The sequence below is a fragment of the Mastigoproctus giganteus genome, chromosome 7 (genome assembly GCF_048544385.1).
Source record: "Mastigoproctus giganteus isolate SK-2022 chromosome 7, ASM4854438v1, whole genome shotgun sequence".
Classification (NCBI taxonomy): domain Eukaryota; kingdom Metazoa; phylum Arthropoda; class Arachnida; order Uropygi; family Thelyphonidae; genus Mastigoproctus; species Mastigoproctus giganteus.
Genome location: NC_143581.1, coordinates 99961920 through 99986191, shown reverse-complemented (window position 1 = coordinate 99986191; position 24272 = coordinate 99961920). Strand labels below are relative to the sequence as shown.

The 24272-nt window shown below is 38.1% G+C and overlaps 1 protein-coding gene across 1 annotated transcript in view; it reads right to left on the bottom strand.

Moving 5' to 3' along the window:
• Nucleotides 1-24272, bottom strand: part of Arpc1 (Actin-related protein 2/3 complex, subunit 1A) — a 340336-nt gene that overhangs the window by 254184 nt on the left and 61880 nt on the right. Inside the window, 3 exon segments of the mRNA XM_090377047.1 lie at nt 3422-3459; nt 3461-3472; nt 3474-3541. Coding sequence (XP_090233173.1) covers nt 3422-3459; nt 3461-3472; nt 3474-3541 — 118 coding nt within the window.

The window sequence follows — 24272 nt, the reverse complement described above, 5'->3', positions numbered from 1 at the left end:
AATTACAGCTCAATATTTTCACAGTCTTGAGACTTTCACACTAACCATTAGGTTTGCGATAATCATCATCAGCCATTTTCAATCCACTGCAGGATGAAGGCCTCTCCAGCAACTTTCCAGTTCTTTCTGTTTTGAGCACTGGCCATCCATTTACTACTCAAAAACTCATGAATTTCATCTATCCATCTCCGCCTTTGTCTTCCAGGTTTTCTTCTAGCTCCTCTTGGGTACCATTCTGTTATTTTCTTAGTCCATCTGTCATCATGTCTTCGAGCTATGTGTCCTGCCCAAGACCATTTTAGTTCTTTAGTTTTGATAACAATGTCCTTTACTTGAGTTTGCTGCCTAATCCATGTGTTTCTCTTCTTATCTAACAGTCTGATTCCCAGTATAATTCGTTCCATTCTTCACTGTGTAGTTCTTAGCTTCTCTTCCATTCTTTTGGTGAGTGCCCAAGTTTCACTTCCATAAGTCATGGTGGGGAGTATACATTGATTCATTATTTTACGTTTCAGACAAACTGGGATATGCTCTTCAGTATGTGACTATATTTCCTGAATGCTATCCATCCAAAATTTATTCTTCTCTTGACTTCCAGCCATTTATCATTATTACAGCTAATAACTTGTCCCAGATAAGTATATGACTCCACCTTTTCAATTACTGCTCCTTCAATCATTATTTCCCTTTCCGTGGCATACTTGTTCATCATTACTTTTGTTTTAGCCATATTCATCTTTAGTCCAAAATCCTTACTAACTGTGCATAACTGATTAAGATTTTCCTCTAATTCTTTGGGATCGTGGCTTATGACCACAATGTCATCTGCAAATCGTAAATGGTTTAGGTACTCTCCGTTCACATTGACTCCTTTCTGCGATCAGTCTAATCTTCTGAAAGCTTCCTCAAAGGCAGCAGTAAACATCTTCGGAGATATTGTGTCTCCTTGTCGAACTCCTTTCTCGATTATAAATTTGCTACTGTCTTTGTCTAGTCTAATAAAGGATGTAGCACTCTCATATATTTTCTTCAAAATCATAATATATGGAGTATCTATGCCTTGTCTTTCCAGTGCCCGAAACATTGCCTTATGCTGTATGGAGTCAAATGCCTTTTCATAATCCACAAATGCCAGGCATAATAGTGTTTTATATTCATTTGCTTCCTCCATTAGCTGTGATATTACGTGAAGGTGATCCATAGTTGAGAATCCTGTCCTAAAGCCAGCTTGCTCTTTTGGTTGATTCTCATCAAGTATTCTTTCTAATCTGTTAGTAATGACCCTTGTGAACAACTTGTAGATATGGGACAACAAGCTAATTGGTCTATAATTTCCAATTTATCTCCTTTCTTATGCAACAAAACTATGATTGCATTATTCCACTGCTTAGGCATCACACCTTTTCTAATGCACTTTGTGAAGAGCCTTGCCAGTTTTTGTGTTATTTCTCTTCCTCCCAATTTTAATAACGCTACAGTAACTTCATCTTCCCCCGGGGCTTTCCGATTCTTCATTTTCTTCAATGCATGTTCTACCTCATCAGGAAGAATATCAGGTATGTCGTATGTCCTCTCTGAGTCTCTTTCTAATGGTTTTGCATAACTCAGTATACTCAATTTTCTCCCTGTCAGTGTTTTTCTTGCTCTTCATTTGTCGTCTTTGGTTCATCATGACAAGTGTTTCTTGACTAATTTTTTCTTCTTTGGATTTCTGTTTCCCTATAGGTTTCTTGGGCTTTATCACTTTCAGAAAGTTGTAATATTCCTCGTCGATATCTTGGTCCTGAGCAGTCTGCAGAAACTCAAACTTGTTCTTAAGTTCCAGTACATACTGCTTTTTCTCCTCCTCTGTTATTTCAAAGACCTTTGTATTATTTACTCGAGTCAGTTTTTTCCTTTCCTTTCCTACATCTATATGAAGTGTACATCTTACCATTCTGTGATCACTTCCAACATTTACCTTATTCAGGACGGTAACATCATTCACAATATATCTTCTGTTAGTGAGGATGAAGTCGATTTCATTAGTTGTTGTTAATCCATTTGGACTCTTCCATGTCCACTTTCTGTTCACCCTTTTCTTGAAAAAAAGTGTTCATTACTGACATTCCTTGAGATTCTGCAAATTCCACAAGTCTTTCACCTCTTTTATTTCTTTCACCAATTCCAAAATTTCCTATAGTTCCTCTTTCTGCGCTGTTTTGCCTTTTTCCAACCTTAGCATTGAAGTCCCCCATAATAATAGTGTAGTGGGTTTTCTGCTCATCTAGAAGACTCTCAATTTCAGTGTACATTTCTTCAACCTCTTCATCATCATGGCTCGATGTTGGTGCATAAATCATTATAATCTTTAGCTTGTACCTCTTAGAAATCTTGAGTATTAGTCTTGACACCCTTGGTGATGTACTTTTGAATTCCAAAATGTTTTTAAAATCTTTATGGACCAGAAACCCAACTCCACGTTCACTCCTTTCACTGTTTCCATTGGTGTACAGCAGATTTCCACTTGATAAACTTATAAGTGATTCATTTCTTCTTCTTGTTTCAGCCAAACCGATGGATTTGCGATAATGCTTTCAATAAATAGCGTAAAGAATTGCAAATTTTTAGCAATTTCTCCAGCCTGGTGGCACACATTGTGGTGATAACCAAGAAATGTGATATTTCAGTTTCCATATAAAAAACTAAATCAACACAGACAAGAGATGCAATGTTACAGACTTTGAAAAATAAAAGATGGTTGTCGGGTACTGGTTGAAGGGTGACAGTATTACAGAAACTGAAATTCTTGTAGCCATTTGTGGACTGCTGCAGTTAACGTGTTTCAAGGGTGGATGGATAATGGACAGAGCAGCAATTACCAGGTCAACGGCAGGTACCCATACCTCATCAATAGTCATGGGGAATGTACATTGTCCTGCCTTGTGCAAGCTAATAGATGGAAAATGGTGGAATGTCACCAGACACATTAACCAGAGAATTACTAGTGGTATTTCCAAGATCACTATCCACTAAACCCTCTTCCATATGCCCCCCCCCCATGGAAAAGATGCTCAGTCAAGGTATCCATACTTATGGACACCCATCTCCAATAAAACCTAAAGATTGCTTCTAAATGAAACCACTGAAAACTGCAAAAAAAAAAAAAAGCAATACAAAACAAAACATTTCTTATATGGGACTCACAGGCCAAATATTCTTTAAGTTTGATAATGCTCACCTAATATATCTTCTATTTTATTATTGGGGGTTCTAAAAAAAAAAAAAAAAAAAAAAACACAACACCTGGTGCAGTATGGTGTGTTATTTTTAAGTTGCACTACACAAAAAAACTCACTCTCTCTCAACATTTCAATGATAATCAGGTTTAAAGATAATTTGATAAGATGAAATTTAAAAAAAAAAAAAAAAAAAAACATACCTTGTAACAGTTGAACGAATTGGCTTTTTGATGTGTTTGGCTCACCCACCAGATCATTTTCTTCCTCAAAATAACACACTGATATTAATCGTGCTCCACTACCAACTGCAAACTTATTTTCTGAAATTTAATTGCATTATTTCTTCAAAAATTGAAGGTAGCTTCCATAATATGAGTGAATAAAAATAATAAAATGCTTAAATCAGGAGTGTAAAACTCACAAGTGTTTATGGGAAACACTATTTGTGAACACAGCATACACGTAGTGTTCTACTGAAAAAAAAATATAACAAATATTTCCATGTGACACTTGGATATAAATACAATCCCTTGACTAGAGCAATTATAAAGATTTATAATTTATGATTTTTGCTAACAATTTATAAAATTTAACACCTCGGTTAAGTACAAGTACTTAACAGAGGTGTTAAGAGGTTTTTGAACTGAGACAGCGAGATTTTGGAAGTTAATTAATACTTAGTGTCTGTAGATTTACTGGTCATAACTTGCTGCCATTGTTAAACGATACGACATTATATCCCGTACTAGTCGGTCCTTGAGGTTGTCACAGACATTCTCTCAGCTAGGCCAGACAAGCTGTACTTGCTACCTGGGAGTCTAAAACGCTGATGGAACTGATATTCGGGGTGACACTCAAGTCAAGTGGATCCAATTTTGGCGAAGTCTGGACGGTCTGTGGCAGCCAAATCCTCTGCTTGCACCTTCACGATGGTGGGAATGTTAGTAATCCTGGTATAACCTCCATGCACAAGTACGTGGTGGGTGACCACCCAGGTGTGAACCAACGTAAGGCAGGGGTCGAGGTGTGGTGCCCACACCACATGGAGGAACGCCGCCCCTCTATGTTACCAGACAGTACTAGGTGGCAGATGACTCTCATCAACCAGTGCAATATCACCACTTTGCTTATTGGAGGCTTAAAGTGTTTAGTCTCTAGAGCTAAGTTCCAGTCAACCCTTCCCCATCTCTTCCATCATGCAGTATGATTGATGACTTTTGAGGTTTTGATGAGCATCGTGGCGAGATCCAATATTCCTTACATTTCGAGGGCACAGCTCTAAAACGGTGTTCACAGGCCGGCCGCTAGTTAGTACACTGGACTGAACCTATTGGTAACTCTCTAGGAGCCTTCCAGATCAGCTAGTGTATAATCTTGCTACCTCTACTCTGCCAGATAGTGACTGAGGGAGCCGAGTAGTGTGTATGCGGGGAGCACTATCGAGGCCACGTTATGTCAAGGATCTGGGTATATTCTTACCATGTGTACGGCATATCCAAAAATTTCATTACTTCATACAGCATGTCCCACCCACTTTTTCTTACTATTGAATACACCATGAATTGTCAAACTAACAGAGCAAGCTTATCTGCAAAAAGATCTAAACCTCCAAGCACCTCCTAATTCATTCACAAATATACGTGGGTCACAATTCTAATCTCAATGGTGTCCATTTCACTTGTAGCCTACCAAACCCCATGTACTTTTTCTGACAGAATCTTAGTTATCGGTTGATTCAAGTACTGCTCATCTCAGATGCCTAAATTATTCACTGTATGATTCCTTTCGCCTCAAAGGTGGTACTTGTGCATATGTCCATTCTCATATATTCCCTATCAGAGACTTAGCAATTTGGAATCTCCTCTCTTTGATCTCGTCTGGCTTAAAATCTCTCTACCTCATTATGACAAATTTTCATCTGTTGTCTCTACCGTTCTCCCAACTCCACTAATCACTTGGAGCTCTTTGACTTCCTCTCTTTGCAACTTGACTTTCTCCAGTCCAACTTTCCTAACAGTGAGGTAATTTTCCTTGGTGATTTTAATGTTCACAACCCCAGCTGGCTTCCGTTTTCTAGTCACACCAAGCCAGCTGATCGAGATGCTGAGGCTTTTGCAATTGCAATTACTAATGACCTTGCACAGATTGTTCATTTAATCCTAATCACACAGCCAATATGCTTTCTTACCATTACTTATCTTACTCTTTCTAAAGTAATGAAGAAATCAATTAACCGCCAACTCTTAAATTACCTAGAAACCTTCGTCTGATCAACGATCGCCAGTATGAATTCAGTCAGTGTCGATCCACTGGTAATATTCTGGCTTATGTTACCCATTCATGGACTAATTCAATGGAAAGGTACGGTGAAACACAAGTAGTTGCTCTTGACATCTCAAATGCTTTTGATCGTGTTTGGCATAAAGGTCTTCTAAACGAGCTTCCATCTTATGGTTTGTCAACTGTTTTTAGTAATTGGTTATCCAGTTTTCTCTCTGATCGCTCACTGAGGGTGATGGTCCTCTGTCTTCTAACTTCTCCACTAATGCCGGTGTCCCCCAAGGTTCAGTTCTTTACCCCACTCTTTTCCTCTTGTATATTAATGACCTTCTTCCATTGACTGGAAATCCTATCCATAGTTTTGCCGATGATAGCACATTGCATTCCACTTTCCATTTTGAGAAACCTTGTCCTGCTCAATCACCTACAACTTCTCGAATATCTGCTACCAATTCCTTAAATGTCGATCTTCAGGTAATTCTCTAGTGGGACAAAGACAACTTAGTTGATTTCAACCCTTCTAAAACTCAGTCTTGTCTTATATCTCGCAAAAAGGATTCTTCTGCCCCTATGCTTATCTTTAGTGACACTCCGATTTCTAGGCAAAATGAAATATCTCTTTTGGGGATTACCCTGACTTCTAATCTCTCTTGGCACAAGCAGATCAACAATATTGCTTCGTCTGCATCTAAAAAATTTGGTTTTCTCTTTTGCTCTCAGCATTACTTTTCTGCCAAACAAGCTGCTCACTCTGTATAAATCACAAATCAGCCCTACCATGAAATATTGTTCCCACATCTGGAGTGGTGCCTCCAAAACCTCTCTCATGCTTCTTGATTCCATTCAGAAGAGGGCAGTTAGGTTAATTAATGATTCATCTTTAACAAAGTCTCTCCACTCGTTGTCTCATAGACGTACTGTTTCTGCTGCACGACTCTTCTACAGATACTTCCATGGGCACTGTTCTTCTGAATTGGCTTCTATAATTCCTGCTCTCTCTTTCAAAACAGTCCGAACACGTGCCGCCACTAGCCAACATCCATTTACTGTCCAACTTCAAACCCACAGAACCAACTTTTCATCTTCCTCATTTATTCATTCAACTGCCGTTTTCTGGAACAACCTTCCTTCATACGTATTTCCTGAAAATTAGTCTACAGAAGTTCAAGTCCAATGTCAACAAATATCTTCTTTAGTCTTCTCAACCTCCAACCTAAGCATGGTACTAAGTACTATAGGTTCTAATACCTCTCATATTTGGAGTTTACATAAAAAATAAAAAAAAGATAGAGTTAACTTAGTATAGTATAGCATATAACATTATCAATTAATCAGTAAAATTTATTAATCTTCTTAAACTTCATTGTCAATTAAATTGTACTTTTTAACTAAATACATATAATGACTTAGAATTTACAAACATAGCATTATTAATTAATACATAACTTGAAACGGAAGTTATATAACGAACTCTGAGATAAATACTCGATACTGAAAAAAAAATATACAGATATATAGTGTTATAACTATATATCTGTATATTTTGTGTTATATAGTGATATATAGTGTTATAGTGTTGGGATATAAGTTTAGGGTTATAATTCTGTACTGAAATTGAAATTTTATTGAAATTGAATTGGAATCATGACTCAGACCAGAGCAGCTAAAGCTAATGGGAGTGCTGTGGCTCAAGGGTGAACTGAGGAGGGCAGCTGCCCTCTGAATCACAGCCTTTTAAAATGCACTGTTCGCTTGATGTCTGTGGAACAATCAGGTACGGGACATGATATTGCCAAGGGGAATGTCATTGTGTGTGTATACAATGCAAGGAGAGTGAGGAAATCAAGCGACAACTCAGCGTTGTTATGGGCCTATACAAGAGCTTGAAGGACAGAGTGGATGCACTCAAAGGATCTAAATTGAGAGACCTATCAAGCTCTCAGCTGCCCACATCAACGCCAGAGCTTGCACTTGATCATCACCCAACACAGCTGCAACTTCCCAGGCAGAATGCGTTGGTCCCACAGAACTAGTAGTTGTTGGTGACTATTGTTAGAGAAAATGGGATCATGGTACGTATAAAGGATATGTAGAACAGGACTAGGATATATCTTCTGGGGGGGGGGGGTTGATGACGTAGAGCAGATGTCATCTTTTAAGGGCACAAGAGGTGATATTGTTGTACATGTTTGGCACTAATGATATTAAGAGTAGGAGACTGGTGGAATTACTTAACGAGTATAGGTCACTATTGAAAAAAAAGCCGTGAATTATGGTTGAATTGAAAGTGTCCGCAATTCTGCACAAGCACGATAGGAGGGAGTATATGATGAGAGCCTTGTCGATCAATTCAGCACTGGAAAGATTGTGCAAGGCTCAAGGGGTAGAATTTTTCTCAGCCTGGTAAGTACTTGTTAACAGGAGAGACTGCGTCTACAGGGATGGGATACACTTAAATAGAAAGGGTACAAGAATATTTGCTGATGCTATCGATGCAGTGTTAGGTGGGTTGGAAAACTGCTACATTGGGGGGAACAATGACTATAGATTAACAGTAACCACTGGCAGAGGTGAAAGTGATTTTTGCACTGCTTCTATTGGAATGAGCAGCAGTCTGGAAAACAAGTTGCAGGGAATTTCAGAGACTACTGTGAGTCATTGCGGTACAAGTAAACACATGAGTTGTGTGAGGGTAGCTAAGAATAGGAACAGGTGCATGTATACTTGCATATACACCAATGCTAGGAGTTTGGTAAATAAATTTGATGAATATGAGGGGTGTTCAAAACATCAAAAGCAGATATTGTTGAGATACCAGAGACGTGGCATCATACAGATATAAGGAATGCAGAACTGAAATTTGGGGAGTACAATGTGTACAGGAAGGATAGACAGGATAGGAAGGGAGGAGGTGTTATGCAATTAGTTAAGAAACACATAAAATCCAACAAAGTGCAGCGAGTCGACATCGCTGGACAGTGCAGTGTCGAGTCAGTTTTTTGCAACATAAGAATTGGGAGATCAAAATTGAGAGTAGGAGTGTGTTATAGGCCTAATGACTCTGATGAGTATAATAAGAAACTGTACAGGGAAATAGTGTCGGCTAGTAAATCAGCGAGCCTTATAATGGGGGATTTTAATTTCCCAGACATTGACTGGAATTTGTGGGTTGGTCACTCACACATTAGCAAGGCTTTTGTGGATTTATTGTATGATTGTTTTCTACATGAGAATGTTCGGAAGGTACCTAGAGGTAGTAATACTCTTGATCTGATTATCAGTAGTGATTCTACATGCATTAAGAATCTGCAAATAAAGGCACCACTAGGTGGCGGTGATCAGTGTGCTGAAGTGGAATTTACTCAGAGAGGTAACTACCATCAGGGGTAAAGGGAAGGGTTTTTGCTTTCGCAAAGGAGACTACAGTGGTCTGAGACAGTATTTAAATTCTATATGGTGTGACCAACTGCTGATGTTACCAACAGCAAATTCAAAATGGGAGGCATTCAAAGAATTTATCTTGGAAGCTACTAGGCTTTACATACCAACTAAGAAATATTGTTCAAGGTTTAGGCCTAAATGGATGTCAGATGAAGTAATGAGACATATGGCAGAGAAGAAAAATGCATGGGATACATATAAGTTTATAGGTAACATGGAAGCCTATGATAGATAAGCTGGTCTGTAACTAAGTCACAAAGGAGATTAGGCAGGCAAAGGATGCAAAGAAAAACAGCAAAGAGTTCTTTGCCTATGTAAACTCTAGAAGGGAAGGGATGAATCAGATTGGTCCACTGGATATTGATGGTTCAACTGTTGATGATACTGCTCAGGTGGCTAACAAACTGAGTATTTTGCATCTACATTCACACATGACGAGCTATTCAGGGAGGGGAATGCCAGAGGTTAATTAAACTCTGGCAGTGAGCTAGATGATTTTGTAATAACTGAGAGGAAAATGGAAAAGAAATTTTTGAAGATAAACATAAAAAAGGCACCCGTGGTGGATGGGATCTATCCAGTTATATTAAAGGAAGCGGCAAAGGAAGTAAGCAAACCCTTAGCCATAATTATGAGAGCTTCCTTGGACTCAGGGGAGATACCCATGGACTGGAGATGCGCAAATGTGACCCCAATTCACAAAGGAGGATCAAAGGGCGACAAGTATTTATAGACCTGTTAGTTTAACTTCTGTTCCAGGAAAATTAATGGAGGCACTGCAGGATCATTTAGACAAGACTTCAGTTATGGCACAGACACAGCATGGTTTTGTTAAGGAAAAGTCTTGCCTGACCAATTTTACTGGATACTATCATGTGGTCACAAAGAAATTGGATGCAGGGAATAACTTTGATATCATATCTTTGGATCTTAGAAAGGTTTTTGATACTATTGCACATGGAAGACTGCTGAACATATTGGAGCAGTGTGGCATTGGAGGAAAATTGCTGCTATGGATAAAAGGATGGTTGAGTGGGAGAAGACAGAGTGGTAATCAATGGACACTACTCATCATGGACTAATGTTATCAGTGGAGTTCCTCAGGGTTCAGTATTGGGTCCATAGTTGTTTTGTGTATTTATAAATGATACTGATGATGGTATATCAACTTTAATGTCCAGGTTTTCAGACGATACGAAGGTTGGCAGGGTTGTTAAGGACACTAATGACAGTACGCTGCTTCTGCAACAGGATCTAGAAAAGTTGAGAAGATGGGCTGGGAGGTGGCAAATGAAGTTTAACATTGACAAATGTAAAGTACTACATATGGGAAGCAGTAATCCCAGAGTACCGTATCAACTCTGTGGTACCACACTGACAGTGGTAAAGAATGAAAAGGACCCAGGGATAATTGTGCAGGCAGATATGAAGTTTTCTGAGCAGTGCAGACTGTCTGCAAGAGTAGCTCATGGTCTCTTGTAAATGATATATGGGAATTTTTCTAGCAGGGATAAAGAGGTGATTATCTCCTTGTATAAGGCAATGGTCAGGCCATACCTTGAGTACTGTATACAGGTCTGGGGCCTCATTTTAAGAAGGATGTAGAGCTGTTGGAACGAGTGCAGAGAAGGGCAACAATATTAGTCAATGGAACGAACGTTTGCTCTTATGAAGAAAGGCTTAAGTTTTGCAGTTTACAGTGTCTGGAAACTAGGCACCTATGAGGTGATCTGATTGAGGTGTATAAAGCCTTAATGGTTTGAGCATGCTCAATGCTGATGGGATTGTTCCTCTTGCTCAGAATAATCACCTGAGAGGGCATAAATTCAAATTGAGGAAAGACAGTTGTAGGATAGATGTATGGAAGTTTGCCTTTGGTCAGCGGGTAGTTGGTTGGTTGTACAGACTTTCATCATCTGTGGAAGTTGATAGCCTAAATAAATTTAAGGCTGCGCTGGACAGGTATTTGGAGCAAATGGAGGGGTGAAATGGGAGCCTTTTTTTTTTTTTTTTTTTTTTTTTGCTGATGCTGCATAAGCTTGCTTTCTTGCATCATATGCCTCTACTAATGCTAAAGTAGAACAACCAGCCAAAAACCTCAGGACCTAACAATCTGTGGCTTCTGTACATTAAGTCTAAACAAGAATAAATGGTCAAACTAAACAAAGATACAAATACATACAAATATATGAAAATGTGTTAGTAGCCTCTTAATCAGTCAGTGGGATTGGCTGTTTACTTTCTAAAAAAAAATAGTTACTTTTTTTGGCAGAAAGTGACTACTTTTTTTTGTCCGTGTTTCTCAACTGTGGGCTTCTCCTTTCCATATTTTTTACCAACATATTCTTCATATAGGAGTAAAGATTAGTAGTGTTGAGAAATTTGTAAAACAGCAGGCAGTCAACTGCCAATAAAGCAAGCTACCAATGAACTCGCCATTTATTTCTACATGCGTCTTTCCACTGAAGTTCATATGGCTTATAATGTCCTTATAATGTCATTAAATACAGAATAATGGATTTTATTACTCATAAAAATTTAGTTTTATTTTCCTTTCTTTAAAAAATGCTGATACAAAGATGATAAACAAAATTTTATTAATTCCTGAGCTATAGGCTAAGTTGCCCCCCTCTTCAAAATCTGATACTCAGAGATGAACATGGGGAGATGTTCTTGAGAGAAGACAAAAGGGAATCAAAATGTAAAAGTTTATAAAACAAAATGCCTCTTAATAAAATCTTAATTTTAAGAATCAAGTATGTACGGGACATTACCAATGTGGGCAATGAATGAGAAGAGCATTCCAGTGCACACTAGACCAGTCAGAGCATTAAAGGCAATCTTCCTTATATGTTATTTCTTAAGAAATAAATTATTACAAATCTCTTTTTGTGATAATTCATATTTCATACAGATTAATACTTTCCAATTTAGGACCTTATCAATAGACAATTTTCTTCATGGCTTAAAACAGTATAATACAAAATACAAGTACTTAAGTTATTACATTCTAAAAAAAGGTACATAATAATATACAACAATATCACATCTTAAAACGGAATGAAAATTTTACATTTTCCTTTATTGCTCTAAGACCTGGAAAAATGAAAAATCAAGAGTTAGCAACCTTGGCTGTAAGTCCATAATATTCAAATAGCGACTTTGGATTGGGCTGACATAAGCACAGTATTTCTTTATTTGTTTAGAAAGAAATAAACAAAAACTGTCAATACTGCATTGGCTTCATAAATAATTTTTCAAATGTGGTTTGCTTCTCCACTATATGCTCAGTCCATGAATAAACACATTTTAACAGAATTCATTCTGGATTCATACCATCATAGCCACAAAGTAATACTCTGAGATCCCAGCATTTTGCAGCAGTTGGAAGTCCACTGGCTGCTAAACATAGAAGGTATAATGAAAAAGAAAACTACTAAATGAATTTCCAAAAACATTAAATATTATTTAACTTTAACTTAAATATGATTTTATTAGTAGAAACTGTTCACTATCCAACTTTGAGAACAAGTTTCATGCTACTGAAAGGAGGCAGGGAAGAATCCATGATTTTTTTAAATTCCTGTTTGGTTTTTAGGCACCCAGATTTTGGATGTACTACCTGTGTCCCTATTTACTACTTTACTTTCAAACCGGTAAATGTTTACAACACTTATGCTGAAAAACAAATGCTTAAGGGCAGTACATAATCCACTAGCAACCAGCTGACATCACTGACTTAATTAATCAGCTATTAATAAATTGAAAACATTTTCCAAAATACTTGTGAAATTTATGATTAAGGATGCAATTATTGTTGATTAGGAATTTTATGATTAGGGATGTAAATACTGTAATAAAAATATTTTCACTTCATCACATCTTCCCTGTCTTTTTAACCCTACAGTGGTCGTGTTGGATCAGTCAGGTAACTTGCAAGGAAAATGCCTTTTTGCAAATAATATAATTTGGTAATGAGGCTATATAGTGATTATCCAAGGATTAATTTTCAAAATGAACCACTCTTTTACCAAGTAAATAATTAAAAGTTACTTTATTAATTGAGTGCTTTTAACCTTAAACTTATTGCAAAGGTGATATTTCACCTTTGGATGCAATTATTGTTGATTAGGAATTTTATGATTAGGGATGTAAATACTGTAATAAAAATATTTTCACTTCATCACATCTTCCCTGTCTTTTTAACCCTACAGTGGTCGTGTTGGATCAGTCAGGTAACTTGCAAGGAAAATGTCTTTTTGCAAATAATATAATTTGGTAATGAGGCTATATAGTGATTATCCAAGGATTAATTTTCAAAATGAACCACTCTTTTACCAAGTAAATAATTAAAAGTTACTTTATTAATTGAGTGCTTTTAACCTTAAACTTATTGCAAAGGTGATATTTCAGGATCCTTGCTGGATCTCATCACTGTACCATGCAGGGCTAAAATAAGGGGAAGATTGGGCAGATTTAAATTTACATTCTTAACAATTTTACAAATTACAATTATAGTTTAGAAAATAATCAAATAAATTAAACTCAATTTACAAATTAATTATGTAAAATTAATAAAAATTTACAATATTGCAATTTTTGACATAATAAATGAAAAAAATGTTTATACTAAATTTATAAATTTGTTACAACATAAACAACATAACCAATAACTCTTCACACCTTCGTTAGTCTGACAAAGACTGCTCTATTCAAATGCAAGATGCTGTTATAGTTTTATACATTTGTCAAACTCTGAGGCTGTGAATCGTAACATATTGATACAAAACTGATCCCTCCTATGTTGAGAATAAAGTATTGAGATCATGGTTAATGGTAGTTGGTAATGCATTACAGATTCAAACCAAAGACAATATTATACCTATGAAAGCTTGAGATGAAAGAACCATTACTACAGTAGAATACTAAAACTTGAATATATTCAATTGTATATTTATTAACATTAACTTAAGCTCTGAATAATAATAATATTTTGTTTATATTTTCCTTTATTTATAAGAGAAGCCATGAGAAAAACAATAACTGAAATGAAAATACAGTAAACCCCCACTATTCGAGGTATCGGTATTCGCGGTTGCTGATTTAATAAAATGAAACCTAAAAAAAAATGTGAATTTTAAAGCGCCGTGACCATTTTCCGCCATAAAAAAAAAAAACATGGGAGTGGCTAAAATTATCTTTCCAGTCAAAACAGCGCTCAGTGGGTGGGAGGAGAGGTGACAAAATCGCGAGCGTGGATGTTTCCAGTATGTGTTATGCGCTTGTCATGGAAGGTTTCGTAGTTTGCTTTATTTATCAATTTATAAATAAATTGATATGCTTACAAAGGTGATAAATCTACCATTTTGCAGTGTAAAACAGACTTTTTCGAGTGTTTTAACGGAAGAAAGTGACTTTATTGTGGACAAGTTCTTTCTAACCCGTACAAAAATATGGCTACGAATAACAAGGGAAATGTGAAAAAAATCAAAGAAGGTGATGATATTAGCGAATAAAATTGAGTTATTAGACAAAATTTCTAATGGTGAAAGTGTCTCCTCGGTGGCAAAACATTATAAAATCAATGAGTCAACGGTAGGATCAATCAAGAAATCGGAAGAAGAAATCAGTCGTAGTGTCTGTGAAAACGTGCTAATTGCTTCAAAAATTTGCTCTGTAACTCGTGATGTTAAATTAGAAAAAAATGGAAAAAAACTTTTAAATCTGTGGATAGAAGACCGAACTCAAAATAAAATTTCATTAAGTTCACTCGTCATTCGTGAAAAGGCAAAACTCCTTTATCAACACTTTAGCGTGGTGATAGCACTGGCAGGATAAGTTTTTTAGCTAGCAAAGGCGCTGGTTTGAAAGATTTGTTTGAAATTTCTAATAAATATTACATTTAATATTAAATTGTTTCTTATTTTCATTTCGATGCCATATGCTTGCATTTCACTATGTACTGTCTATGTACATAGTCATATTATTAAAGTACATATAATACATACATGGACAAAATTTTAGACTAGTTTTTCTTATATATTTCATACTTTGGAACGGAACCTCTTTATTACTATGGGAACCATAACTCAGTATTCGCGGCATTTCTCAGGAATGTAACCCCCGCGAATAGCGGGGGTTTACTGTATATAATTAGTACCAGAGACTGGTAAAGGAAAATTACACTATTAATAATAAAGGAAACACAAAACCACTTAAATCATTAATAAATAAACTAATTTGAAGAAATATTTAATTTTGTTTTCACAGTTTTGTTTTGGTCATCATGAAACAATTAAATACATGAGCTGTGTTAGGGAAACAGATTAAGAACAGGTGCATTTATACTTGCATGTACACCAATGCTAGAAGTAAATAAATTTGATGAATTTGAAGTGCTGATCAAGACATCAAAGGTAGATGTTGGGATATCAGAGACATGTTGTCACAGAGATATAAGCAGTGCAGAATCGGAATTTGGGGAGTACAATGTGTACAGAAAGAATAGACAGGGTAGGAATGGAGAAGAGGTTCTGCTGTTAGTTAAGAAACAAAATCTAAGGAAGTATATCCAGTTAACATGAGAAGACAGTGCAAAGTTCAGTCAGTCAGTCTGGTGTGACATAAGAACTGGGAGATCAAAAAGGAGAGTAGGTGTGGTGTGTTACAGGTCTAATGACTCTGATGAGTACAACAAACAGTTGGGCAGAGCAATAGAGTGGACCAGTAAACCAGAATGTCTTGTAATGGGGATTTTAACTTTCCAGATATTGACTGGAAATTGAGTTTGTTCACTCGCACGCTAGCAAGACTTTTGTGGATTTTTTGGAGGATTGTTTTCTACAGCAACATGTTCGAAGGGCAACCACAGAAAGTAATACTCTTGATCTGATTATTATCAGTGATTATTCATGCATTAAGAATTTGCAGTTAAAGGAACCACTAGGTGGCAGCGATCACAGTGTGAAGTGGGGTTTACTCAGAGAGGTAACTACCATCAAGGGTAAAGGAAAGGGTTTTTGCTTTTGTAAAGTTGACTACAGTGGTCTGAGACAGTACTTAAATTCTATACAGTGGAACCAACTGATGATGTTGCCAACAGCAAATTTAAAATGGGAAGCATTCAAAGAATTAATCTTGGCAGCTACTAGGCTTTTCATACCAACAAAGAAATATTGTTCAAGATTTAGGCCTAAATGGATGTCAGATGAACTAATTACACATGTGACAGAGAAGAAAAATGCATGGGATATATAAAATTAACATGTAGTAGTAGTGGCATGTGATGCAAGAAAGCAAGTGTATGAGCTGCATCAGCCAAAAAAAAAAAAAAAAATCCTCGCCATTCCCCTCCAAATGCCTGTCCAGCTCCTCCTCAAACCTATTCAACCTATTAACTTCCACGACAGATGGAAGTTTGTTCCAGCAATTAACCACCCGCTGGCTAAAGGCAAATTTCCGCACATCTATTCTGCATCTGTCTTTTCTTAATTTGAATTTATGCATCCTTAGGTTCATAATCTGAACAAGTGGAAAGATCCCATTAGAATTCAGCATGCTCAACCCATTCAAGGCCTCCACCTCAATCAGATCACCACGCAGGAGCCTAGTCTCCATCCACAGCAATTTGCAGAACTTAAGCCTCTCTTGGTAAGAGGATCCCTTCATTCCCCTCACCAATCTTGTTGCCCTTCTCTGTACATGCTCAAGCAAATTTATATCCTTCCTAAAATGAGGCCTCCACACCTGTACGCAGTACTCAAGGCGTGGCCTGACCATTGCCTTATACAGAGGGACAATCACCTCCTTTTCCCTGTTAGCAAAATTCCTATATATCATTGACAAAACCCCATGACCTGCCCTGGCAGCCTGTCTGCTTTGCTCAGAAAACTTCATATCTGACTGCACAATTACTCCCAGGTCTTTTTCATTTTCTACCACCTTAAGTGTAGTACCACACAGTTAGTACGTTTCTCTAGGACTACTTCTACCATATGCAGTACTTTCCATTTGTCAAGGTTAAACTTCAGTTGCCACTTCTTATCCCATCTGCCCAAATTATCTAGATCCTGTTGCTACTGCAACAGGATCTAGATAATTTGGGCAGTAGTTCTACCGGAATAATTGTAATGCTAATGCCGCACTATGTGAATATCGGAAACTTAAAGGTGTGCATAAAGGACCTTTGATGTCAATGGGGCTTCAAAAACGAATAAAGAAATTTGAAGTGACCAGGGAGTTGGGTATAATTCCAGGCAGGGGACGACCACATATCAGAAAGGAGGTAGTGGATAAAGTGGCGGTTGCAATGGCCTCCAGGTCAGAATGCAGAACACTACCAGTCAGTAGTGCCAGAGCTATCAAGAGGCTTGAACCTTCCTTGGTCTACTGTATATAAAGTGCTCTAGAAATGAGTGGTCTAGATCAAGCAACTGTAGCCCAGACGAGCAAGCACTGACTATGACAAACATTTTAACAAAAACAGAAGACCTGTTAATCCCATGGAAAAAACTGAGGAAGCATGCAGTCTCCCCGCCCCTGGTAGTGCCCTGAACTCACTGTACTCAGGAGAAGGTTGCACTAAGCAAGGAGAAATTCTCAAAGAGCCACAACATCTTGGCCACAAAATGAGGTGGATGCACTGAGAGATTCTTATAGAACTCTCAGGAATCAGTATACCCTCATAAGGAACAAGAAAAAGGAATGCTGGAGGCACTTGGTGGGAACCACTATTCAGACCGAATATGGGGATCATTCCCTCACCAGTTGGACATTATAAAAGAAAACACTGAATATGAGAATGCCAATATTGAATCTTTACTATACAAGACTTAGAAATAGCACTATCTAAAACCAAAAACAAATGCCCAGGTTTTGACCTCTTAGAGGTTGAGATAATTAAAATTAGTGCAAATAGCACCAGACAAATTAACAGCACTGTATAATAACTGTATGACAGAAGGTATATTCCCAAAAATATGAAAAAAAGCTGTATAAAAATACATTCTCAAAAACCCTGAGAAACCCCCTACTGATCCCAAATCATACACACCAACAGCCCTGCTTCCTGTACTAGGGAAAGACTAATATACAGTAGATTAACTAATACTACACAAAAGCAGGTTTACATTCCAACAATCAGTATGGTTTTAAGGAGGGCAACTCTACGGAAGATGCCATGCACCACCTACAGACAACAGTTGAAAACTCAGAGGAGAAATATATCCTGGCAATCTCTATTGACTTTGATAGGGCATTTGACTCACTCTGGTGGCCTAGTGTCGTTAGAAGACTCTGCCAGGCAAATGGCCCACAAAACCTATAAGGTAATAAACAGCTACCTTACAGACAGAAGTGTCTCAGTGCAAACAAGGTTCCATGAATTGACATGCCGTGTGAAAAAAGGCTGCCCACAGGGTCCAATCCATGGCCTCTTCTTCTGGAACATTGTTCTGGATGAATTTTTGGCCTTGGATCTGGGCCCTAAGGAAAGCCTGGCCTTTGCAGATGACATGATTTTCCTTTTAAAAGGTAACACAAGAGTGGTTGTAGAGCAAAGATCAAATGCCACCCTCTTGCAGCTGCAGGAATGGGCACAAATGCACATGCTCAATATATTGCCTGAAAAAACCAAACAAATACTTCTAAAAGGCAATTTGGACATAACATTAGCAGAGGCATATGATGCAAGAAAGCAAGCTTATGCAGCATAAGCCAAAAAAAAAAAAAAAAAAAAAAAAAACAACACACACTTCCACTTCACCCCTCTGTTCGTTCGAAATACCTATCCAGCTGAGCCTTTTATTTAGGCTATCAACTTCCACAACAAGGGACGGAAATCTGTTCCACCAACCAACTACCTACTGGCTAAAGGCAAATTTCCACACATCTATCCTACATCTGTCTTTCCTCGATTTGAATTTATGCCGTCTCAGGTGATTATTCTGAGCAAGAGGAAAAATCCAATAAGCATTGAGCATGCTCAAATCATTCAAGGCTTTATACACCTCTATCAGATCACCTCGCTGGTGCCTAGTCTCCAGACACTGTACTTTGCAAAACTTAAGCCTTTCTTCATAAGAGCAACCCTTTGTTCCATTCACTAATCTTGTTGCCCTTCTCTGTACTTGTTCCAGCAGCTCTACATCCTTCTTGAAATGAGGCCTCCAGACCTGTATACAGTACTCAAGGTGTGGCCTGACCATTGCCTTATACAAGGGAATAATCACCTCCTTATCCCTGTTAGAAAAATTCCTGTATATCATTGACAAGACACCATGAGCTACTCTTGCAGCCCGTCTGCATAGCTCAGAGAACTTCATATCTGCCTGCACTATTATCCCCAGGTCCTTTTCATTCTCTACCACTGTCAGTGTAGTACCACAGAGTTGATACGTTACTCTGGGATTACTGCTTCCCATATATAGTACTTTGCATTTGTCAATGTTAAACTTCATTTGCCACCTCTCAGCCCATCTGCTCAACTTTTCCAGATCCTGTTGCAGCAGCATAACATCAGTAGTGTCCTTAACAACCCTGCCAACCTTTGTATCATCTGCAAACTTGGACATTAAGCTTGATATACCATCATCAATATTATTTATAAATACAGAAAACAATAATGGACCCAACACTGAACCCTGAGGGACTCCACTAATAACATTAGTCCACGATGAGCAATGTTCATTGATTACCACTCTCTGTCTTCTCCCCCTCAACCACCCCTTTATCCATAGCAGCAATTTGCCTCCAATACCACACTGCTCCAATTTGTGCAGCAGTCTTCCATGTGCAACAGTATCAAAAGCCTTTCTAAGATCCAAGTATATAATATCGAAGTTATTCCCTGCATCCAGTTCTTTTTGTGACTGCATCATAGTATTCAATCAAATTGGTCAGGCAAGACTTCCCCTTAACAAAACCGTGCTGTGTCCAAGCTATAACTGAAGTCTTGTCTAGATGATTCTGCAGTGCTTCTTTAACCAGTGCCTCCATTAATTTTCTTGGAACATAAGTTAAACTCACAGATCTATAATTACTTGCATCAGCCTTTGATCCTCCTTTGTGAATTGGGGTCACATTTGCAAATCTCCAGTCCATGGATACCTCTCATAATTATGACTAAGGGTTTGATCTCCAGTCCATGGGTACTTCCCCAAGGAAGCTCTCATAATTATGGCTAAGGGTTTGCGTACTTCCTTTACTGCCTCCTTTAATATAACTGGATAGATCACATCCACCCCAGGTGCCTTGTGTTTATCTTCAACAATTTCTCTTCCACTTTACTCTCAGTTATTACAAGATTATCTAGCTTACTGCCAGAGTTGAATACACCTCTGGCATTCCCCTCGCTGAATAACTCCTCATGTGTGAATGTCAATGCAAAATATTCATTTAGTTTGTTAGCTACCTGAGCAGGATCATCAACAGTTGACCCATCGATATCAAGTGGACCAATCTGATTCGTCCCCTTCCTTCTAGAGTTTACATAAGTAAAGAACTCTTTGCTGTTTTTCTTTGCATCCCTTGCCAAAGATTTCTCGTAATCTGCCTTTGCCTGCCTAACCTCCTTTGTAACTTGGTTACAGATCAACTTGTATCTATCATAGGCTTCTGTGTCACGTGTTAATTAATATGTATCCTATGCATTTTTCTTCTCTGTCATATGTCTCAGTTCCTCTGACATACATTTAGGCCTAAACCTTGAACAATATTTCTTAGTTGGTATATAAAGCCTAGTAGCTTCCAAGATAAGTTCTTTGAATGCTTCGCATTTTGAATTTGCTGTTGGTAATATCATCAGTTGGTCCCACTGTATAGAAGTATAGAATTTAAATACTGTCTCAGACACGTCCACAAATTAAAATTAACACAACTAAAATATCTTGGAGTGTTCTTGATTTTTAATCAACTTTTTATCCCCATTTGACCTACTTGGCGAAGAAAGTGAGAAATTATGCAGGTATGATTGCCAGGATTAGTCGATCAGACTGGGAGCTGCTCAAAAGAAAGTGGCAATCACATACCATACAATGTTCCTACCTGTTATCACCTATGGAGCCGGTACGTGGTTCACCCGCTCGGCCATAGTAAAAAACAGGAATAAATTAGAATAGATACAAAGGACAATACCTCTCACCATTACCAGAGCATGTTGCACAGTGAGCACACCTGAACTACAGTTGCTGGCCAGAGCTCTCCCACTTTACCTGGAAGTAGCCAAAACAGGCTTATATTATAGACTTAAAAAGGGTATTCCTACAGAATTTCTGGGGATAGTCTTTGATACAGCCAGCACTTTCAATGCTGAAAGAAAAAGAAGTCACAAAGCTCCATGAGCTATAGCAAACAAAACGGGAGCAGGAAACCAGAGGTCCATTTACCAAAATGGTTTCTACCATGGGTGGCAATGGTCAGCCCAAAGCCACCTAAGTGGTATGCCCCTGGACTTTTTACAACATTCATATTGAGAGGTCACGGCTCCCTAAAGGCAAAACTAACCTCCTTAGGGTTGACTGAGGACCCAAATTGCACCCGTGGCAAAAGTGAAGACTGGGCACACATTCTATATGAATGTATAATTTATGACATCCTCAGAACACAGCTATTAGCACAGATTGGCCCCCTAAGAAGGGAAGAACATCTATTCATTATAGAAGAGGAAAATTATAGCCTTTACAACCTTCACGCAGAAAGTATTCGAAATGCGCAGAACTATCCAAAGAATGGCAATTCAGCCCCCTTCGCTAGCAATTAAATAATAATCAAAATTGCCCATGTCTCCCACCATGCCCAGATGATGACCTAATAACTGTCAGGACAGCAGTATTCTGCACCCTGACATGTGTAAGGAACCTGCCCCCCCCCTAAACCTTGAACAATATTTCTTAGTTGGTATATAAAGCCTAGTAGCTTCCAAGATAAGTTCTTGGAAGCTACTAGGTAAAGTGGGAAAGCTCCGGCCAGCAACTGTAGTTCAGGTGTGCTCACTGTGCTACATGCTCTGGTAATGGTGAGAGGTATTGTCCTTTGTATCTATTCTAATTTATTCCTGTTTTTTACTATGGCCGAGCGGGTGAACCACGTACCGGCTCCATAGGTGATAACAGGTAGGAACATTGTATGGTATATGATTGCCACTTTCTTTTGAGCAGCTCCCAGTCTGATCGATTTAGGCCTAAACCTTGAACAATATTTCCCAGGACACACATTCTATATGAATGTATAATTTATGACATCCTCAGAACACAGCTATTAGCACAGATTGGCCCCCTAAGAAGGGAAGAAGAACATCTATTCATTATAGAAGAGGAAAATTATAGCCTTTAAAACCTTCACGCAGAACTATCCAAAGAATGGCAATTCAGCCCCCTTTGCTAGCAATTAAATAATAATCAAAATTGCCCATGTCTCCCACCATGCCCAGATGATGACCTAATAACTGTCAGGCCAGCAGTATTCTGCACCCTGACTACTGCTGTCCTTTGGACAGCAGTAGTCAGGGTGCAGCTTTTGGGTTACTGTGTCTAAAGTGTTTTCAGCTTTGTCAAAAAAAAAAAAAGGCTCTAACTGTAAAAATGCCTTTTTTTAAGTCTTATCTCTGGAAGTTGGCATTTCCTGCACTCAACAAAGCAAAACATAGAAAAAAGGGAAAGGAGAGAAGTGCTATCAAAAATTTCACCTCAAATTACAAAGCTGTGCAAGTCAATACCAGACTCAAATTTCACATTAATGTTTTATAAATGCTGTTTAATAAACTATCTTTCATTAAGCTTATTTTGTTAAGAAATTAATTGTGCATATACGGGGTGTCTCAAAAATATTGGTACAAACGTTTAGGGGAGGTAGGTAACATCTAAAGGAATGTGAATCGCATAGGAACCCATAACTGGAAACGTCACTGTAAGTCAATAGACGACGCCGTTCATCAGTTCATGAGAGGGAAGGTTTCTGGTTTACTCATTCAAGCAGTAGTCGCCAGACAAAGAGCATGTATTGATATATGAACTGTGAGCTGGCAGACATGCACCAAATGTATGGATTAGCAGAGGGCCCACACGGTGGGTGCCCCCATGCGGCACAACATCGCTTTGCAATAAATGTGTGGGCAGGTATGGTCGGTGACTGCTTAGTCGGCCCATACCTGTTACCATCCAGCATGAACTCTGCTAAATATCGTATCTTTCTTGAACAAGTTCTACCAGGGTTACTTGATGTTCCAGCAAATGTGAGACGCAACATTTGGTTTCAACATGACAGGGCACATGCCCATTATGGAAGGTGTGTTCCTGACCATTTTTGAACAGGCGTTTTGGGCATTGATGGATTGGCCGTGGTGGACCTGTTGCCTGACCCCCACGCTCACCTGATTTATCGAGCCTTGATTTCTTTCTGTGGGGGCCCTCAAATCTATCGTCTATGAATCGCCTGTGGAGACGGAAATGGATCTCACGGCGAGACTCGTCCGCTGCTGCTACTGTCAAAGAAACTCCAGGTGTGTTCGATCGTGTCCACCAATCCATGCTGCGTCGGTGTCACGCATCCATCGCATCTCATGGTGGAACCTTCGAGCATCTGTTGTAACATCATGAAATGCATCCATCTCGTACTCCATTGTTAATATTATGTCAAATAAATGTTTGCCACTAATTACTGTCTTGTATCATTTCTGCTTCTTGTGCCTCTGCTACTACTTTCCCGTGATGTTTCCAGTTATAGGTTCCTATGCGATTCCCATTCCTTTAGATGTTAGCTACCTCCTCTAAACGTTTGTACCAATATTTTTGAGACACCCTGTATAGATTTCATTGTACTTACTCTAAAGTTACCTGTACTAATTTGATGTTAAACAAAAATTGTTATATATTTTCCCATATTTATGGTGTAGCATTGTTAAATAAAGAATTAGGTATTATTGTTATGTTTTAACTAAAAAATTTGATCTTTTCCTTTCATGAGGTGTTGCTAGAGCTAGGTCATTTAAAAAATGTGTCACCAAAGCATAAAGCATGAAACACCACTGATCTGGATGTTCTTATTAAAATGAGTGAATGTAAACTCCTCTAATGGCGACATAACAGGACTTACGAAAGTCAGCATTAACCAGAGATATGTAAGGTGAAGTTTTGAGCACCACTGTATATGCCATAGTGTCATATAAAGTGGTGCTCAAAAAAACTGCATCACCTCATTTTTTTTGGTTGTTTGTCCCAATACTGGCAGCTATCTTTCAGAAATAGCTGAAAAACATAAGTAATAACAATACACATATGAAACTAATAACTACAGAAAAATTTACTTTTATGCCTTATGGGTAAATATAAGTCTGAA